This window comes from Alligator sinensis, unplaced genomic scaffold (assembly GCF_000455745.1).
Source record: "Alligator sinensis unplaced genomic scaffold, ASM45574v1 scaffold1065_1, whole genome shotgun sequence".
Taxonomy (NCBI): Eukaryota; Metazoa; Chordata; order Crocodylia; family Alligatoridae; genus Alligator; species Alligator sinensis.
In genome coordinates, this window is record NW_005842812.1 from 397217 (window position 1) to 402706 (window position 5490).

Here is a 5490-nt window from a genome sequence, read left to right on the forward strand (position 1 = left end):
TTCTTGGCCTGCCAGCTCTGTCCCCATGCATGCTCCCAAAGAGAGGGCTGGAGAAGAATCCTCCCCCGGAGGCTCTTTTCTGGTCTCTGTGACAGTGGGCAACCACACCCATGCATGCTAGCAGGAGTGCACAAGGGTCACGTCTTCTTTGGTGTTCAGCATGGCTCAGAGCCGAGGCAACCAGATGTGACCATCAGCAAGTCACTTTGCATTGGCCAACACTGACAGCTTCACCAAGCCCTTCTCCCAAGCACACGGCAGGTTCGACAGCTCAGAGCACCAGCTCTGGCACCTGCTGAGTCCAGCTCCTCATTGCAGCTAGTCCGAAAATGTCAGAATTTGTGGGGGCTGATAACCTCTCCTCTCCCTCTTGGCAACTTGTCTCCTCTCCCCACGCCACCCCAGTGGCTACGTCTTTGGCAAGGCACAAGGGATATCTCAGCCACTGAAGGCGCTGGGGACTTCTGCAGAGCAAGAAGCCCTGCCCAGGCCACAATCCACTGTATTTTCTCAGCAAGTTCAACCCAAATTATTTCCCCCTGGGGTACAGGGAGCAACCTGCATCTTGGCACAAAGAGTGGCTTAGCAAAACGAAGCTGACTGATTCAACACCAGACTGGGTGGGAAGAGGAGTCGTAGTCACTCTCCCTGGGTTTGGCTGAAGTGGACAAAGGAAGACCAGAGGCCTGGGGCTACCTGAATAGTGACAAAATGTGGAGAGAATCCTCTCCCCAGAGAATGCTCTCTGAGCAAAGACAAGGAGCCGGCGGCTGGAAAAGTAGCTCTGTCATTAGCGAGCCAGGCCTGTCTTGAAAGCCAGGGAGCAACGACAGCTTTCCCCGGCTGGGAGCTTGTTGCATCGCCTGGGCTCTGAGCCGCATGCCTCGAGGCATCCCAGCCTCCGAAGAGTCCTTCCATCAGAAGCGATCAGCATCAGCTGTCGCCTTCCCCCTCCACCCGCAGCTTCTCCCGGTTGTTCATGGTGACAGCTGGCACTAATGGCTCGAGCAGGTCCCACACATGGGCACAGGCCAGCAGGTCCCAACCATGCTCCAGCTCACAGGTCTCCATTTCCAAGTTAGGGGGAAGAGTCACCGGCTGAGACACCAAGGTTTTTCCATCGTGGAGCAAAGCGCTTCGATGCTTGGCTGCAGGTCTTGTGTGCACTAGCCCCGCACCAGCAGCATCAAGGCCCCTGGCACAATTCACGGCACAAAGTAAGGGCTTGAGCCCAGGTCAGAGGGGTGGACCTGGCACCTTTGACCTTCCTGTGCATTCAGGCTCCAGCATCTTGGCTCCCTGGGCTGCACTGGCTGACATCCCCTGGCAAAGGGGGCTATCTCCAGGCCTCAGGAGCTGGTGGTAGAACGGTGGAGAAATAAGACAACCCCTGATCCCACATGAAACAGCATTGTCTTCGTACGGCTAATTCCTGAGACAGGTGCACGCCCCGGCTGGATTTCACGCCCTAGCAAAGGTGTCTCTTTTGCCTTTGTGGGAAGCAGGGGGGAAGATGGGGGTGTTGGCAACGGCTCCCTGCCCCCGTCCTTTAACTAGAGGCCTGTGTGTTTCATGTGGTCCCCACGGGCCCATGCAAGCTTTCATCTCCTAGAGGCGCTGCCCACAAGCACGAGGTATTAACACCCAGATCAAACGTGCCGCGCTGCAGAGATCAGACGCTGCAGCCCCCACACGGGACAGCTGTGCCTATCCCCAGAGGCCGCCCCCGGCACCGGTGCCAGCTGCTTCAGAGCCTGCCAGATAAATGAATCCGTAGCTCGCGTCCACGGGAGACCTACTGTGTTCACTGGGGAACCTTGCAAAGGAAATTTTTCCTCTAAGTGTGGAACCAGGCTGCCTTGGGGCACAGCCCTCGTGGGGTGCTGGGCACTTGGCAGAGAATTTAAACCCAGTCTCTGGACGAAGAGCTCTCCATGGAGGCATGGGAGCAACACGGGCCAGAGAGGGGAGGGCAGGAGCCAATGTCCACCAACCCTGCACAGCTGCTGATTGCTGTTGTGCTGGTTTGTCAGAGGGGTAAACTGAGGAACAAATAGAGATGTTTTATGAAGCACATCGGTGGCAGGCCTGCAGGGCCCCTGCTCACTTCCCATAACTGTGCCATGCTTCCCATTGGAGTGGAATTGAGTGTTGGGCTGACAGGGTCATGCAGGACAGCCATGGCAGGTTGCCAGAGCCCAGCATGAGCGGCGCTGAGCCTGCACAACTGCGCTGAACTCAGAACATACCCCCTGGCTCTGCGCGCTGATGGGGAGGCAACCAGAATTTCCCTGTCACCCGAAAACCTTTTCTTGAAAACTGAAGGTTAAACCACAAGCAGCCACGAGAGAGGCTGAAAAGCCCCCGGACCAGGTCTGAACACGGCAGGAAAACCCCAGCAGAGACCGTGGCCCAAAGGCGGCGGTGGCTGTGACGCAGGCAGCTTCCGTGTCCCCTGAGCAGACGTGTCTTTGTCCTGGTGTTGGTGCATCTGGCGACGGCTGTGGAGAATCCTCCAGGTACGTCCAGGGTGAAGACTGCCAGAGCCTAGTAAATGCGGCCGGGCTCAGGGCACTGTGCCGTTAGCCAGCTACGCACGGCCTCATCCCCGGACTGATCTCCCTTGCTCCTGTCTGGATGAAGGCCTGTGGGGTAGGACAGTGCTACCCTGGTTGAGCTCAATGCCCAGGGTCACCACCCTGATCCACGTGGCGAAGGAGAACAGAGCAAACCATCTCCGGAGACGACCAAGCCCTCGTGTGGGAAGCACCAGCCCCATCCTCCGTGCAGCTGCCATCTGCTTGTCCTCGGGGCATGTGGAGCTGCTGCCCAGAGCTGCTGCGTGTCGCTTCACCACGGGGCATCGTCGGGGGCTTTCCAGCAGCGGGTGAGAGGGGCCACTGCAGAGGCTCTTGGGGACCCTGTAAATGATGAGGGTTGCTTTTGAACATGGAGAACTGGCCTGTTTGGCCCTGCCAGCAGCCCCAGGGACTGGAAATGCTGACTGCCTCCTGCAGGAGAAGGTTCAGTGGCTGCTACCTACCACCTCAGAAGGGCATCCAGCCTCCTTCAGCCGGCAGCGGGGAATGGATAGAAGAGTGTGGTCCCAGGCCGGCTTGCACCTTCATCCTGCCTGGCCCCCTGGCAGCAGGCATGGGCTTGGGCAGCCTCCAGCCCCAGCTGAGTGGCAAGTGAGAATGGAGGTGGAAGCACTGGGAATTTCCAGCCCTGCCAGAGCTCACGTAGAGCCCTTGGGTCCGAAGCTGGACTCGGGGGCAGCCAGGACGGAAGTGCTGGAGACTGCAGGTGACAGGTCAAGGCTGGGCTGCAGAAGCTTAGCCTGGGGCAGCAGATGGAATCGGGGTGCAGGCTCTTGAAAGGGCATGGGGGCATGGTGGCAAGGACTCCTGGGTTCCTGCCATGGGGAATGGTCTCTGTGTTAGCCCCACAGTGCAAGCAGAGTCTCCACCAAGGGCCAGAGCTGTCAGCAGGGAGCGTGCGACTGCTGGTAGTGGCTCTGATCCTCCCGTGACCGGTGTAGGCCCAACTGGCTCCTTGCTGAGCCCATTCCCCCAGCACTTGGCGCCCATGCTGCGGAGGTGCTGGCAAAGCAGCCGGGGACAACTTGGATGCGGGGTCTGGGCTTTATGGCCGCGGTGTGTTTTCATGTCTTGCAGTCTCCTCCCCCACAGTCGGCAAGCCCTACAAGTGCAACTACTGCGGGCGCAGCTACAAGCAGCAGAGCACGCTGGAGGAGCACAAGGAGCGCTGCCACAACTACCTGCAGAGCCTCAGCGCGGAGCCACAGGCGCTGGCCAGCCAGCCAGGTCAGTCTGCATTGGGTGGCAGGGGGCTGCTGGCGGGGCCCAGGAACGTGGGGCTCTGGGCTCCCAGCACCTCTTCACTGCTGCTGGAGCTTTTGCTCCATGTCCCAGTACCTGCCCTGGAAAGAAAGCAGCAGCCCGGAGCCTGGGAGCACAGACCTCCCTGCCTGGTGGGGTATCTGGGCATTGCTTGTCATGGTCCCGGGGAGTGGAGCTGCCGGGTCCCTGGGTTGGGGTGTAGCCGTGCCACCCCTGCCCTTGCCACGGGCTGAGCAGCTTTCCCTTGTCTCGGCAGGCGACGATATGCGGGACCTGGAGATTGTGCCGGACTCCATGCTGCACCCGTCGGCCGACCGGCCCGCATTCATCGACCGGCTGGCCAACAGCCTCACCAAGCGCAAACGCTCGACCCCGCAGAAGTTTGTGGGTAAGGGGCTCCCCGGCATCGCCCCTGGGGCACCGGAGGGGGGAGAGGCCAAGCCAGGCTGGGCTGCCCCACTCCTAGGCTGCACAGCACCTGCTTGGGTCCCCCAAGCACATCCCGGATCCCTCAGCCTCCACCTCACCCCACGTGGAACATGGCAGCTGCTCTGCACCACGGACACCCCCAGCTTGGACAGAGAGAACCAAAGGGTTCTCCTGTCAAATTGGCATAGGGGGGCATCTGTGGGGTGGGCAGGCACCACCCCCACCAAGGCAGGACCCCTGAGAGCCATGTGGACCCCCAGGCTCTTGCCCAGAGCCGTGGCAGGGAGGGGGACTCTATGCTGCTTCCGAACACAGATGGGAGGGAGCAGGAGACCTCACCTCCCTGGACACGCAGAGTCCCCCCAGCTCTGTGCAGAGGCTCCGGGGTCAGGCCAAAGCAGGTGCAGCCCCATTGCATCTCTGTGGCCTCCCTCAGTTTTTTTCGGGGGGTTCAGCCAAGCTCCGGGGGGGGCCACAGTCTTGACACCATCTGCAGGCAGTCACGGGGACCTGCCATGAGCCTCCTGACTTGGCTCCTTCCCCGCAGGGGAGAAGCAGATGCGCTTCAGCCTCTCGGACCTGCCCTTCGACGTGAATGCCGCCTTCGAGAAAGACGTGGAGATGGTGGCGGCCCACCACCCCCTGGACCCCAGCTATGGCGGCTCGCTCTCCTTCGTGGGCAGTGAACACCTGCGCCCCCTCCGCCTGCCCCCCACAAACTGCATCTCGGAGGTCACGCCTGTCATCAGCTCCGTCTACACCCAGATCCAGCCCCTGCCCGGGCGGCTGGAGATCCCAGGGGGCCGCGAGGCCACCGAGGGCCACGATGACCTGCCTGATGGGGCGCCTGGCCTGTACCGGGGCCGTGACCTGGCTGCCTCACCCAGCAATGGCTGCCAGGATTCTACCGACACGGAGAGCAACCACGAGGAGCGGACAGGGCCACCACTGCCTGTGGGGCCCTGCGCCGGCAGCCGGCACAGCCCCGCCTACGCCAAAGAGGACCCCAAGGGGCCAGAGGGTGCCCCTGCCGCCCGGGGCACGCCCAGCTCAGCCAAAGACGTCCTGCGGGTGCTGAACGCGGACGGGGAGCAGGTGAAGGCCTTCAAGTGCGAGCACTGCCGCATCCTCTTCCTGGACCACGTCATGTTCACCATCCACATGGGCTGCCACGGCTTCAGAGACCCCTTCGAGTGCC

General features: G+C 61.3%; 1 protein-coding gene across 1 annotated transcript in view; it reads left to right on the plus strand.

Annotated features, from left to right (window-relative positions):
- IKZF4 (IKAROS family zinc finger 4) overlaps positions 1–5490 on the plus strand; it is a 24085-nt gene that overhangs the window by 17965 nt on the left and 630 nt on the right. Inside the window, exons 6-8 of the mRNA XM_006035248.2 lie at positions 3678–3827; positions 4120–4251; positions 4840–5485. Coding sequence (XP_006035310.2) covers positions 3678–3827; positions 4120–4251; positions 4840–5485 — 928 coding nt within the window. The remainder of the gene's footprint in view (positions 1–3677; positions 3828–4119; positions 4252–4839; positions 5486–5490) is intronic.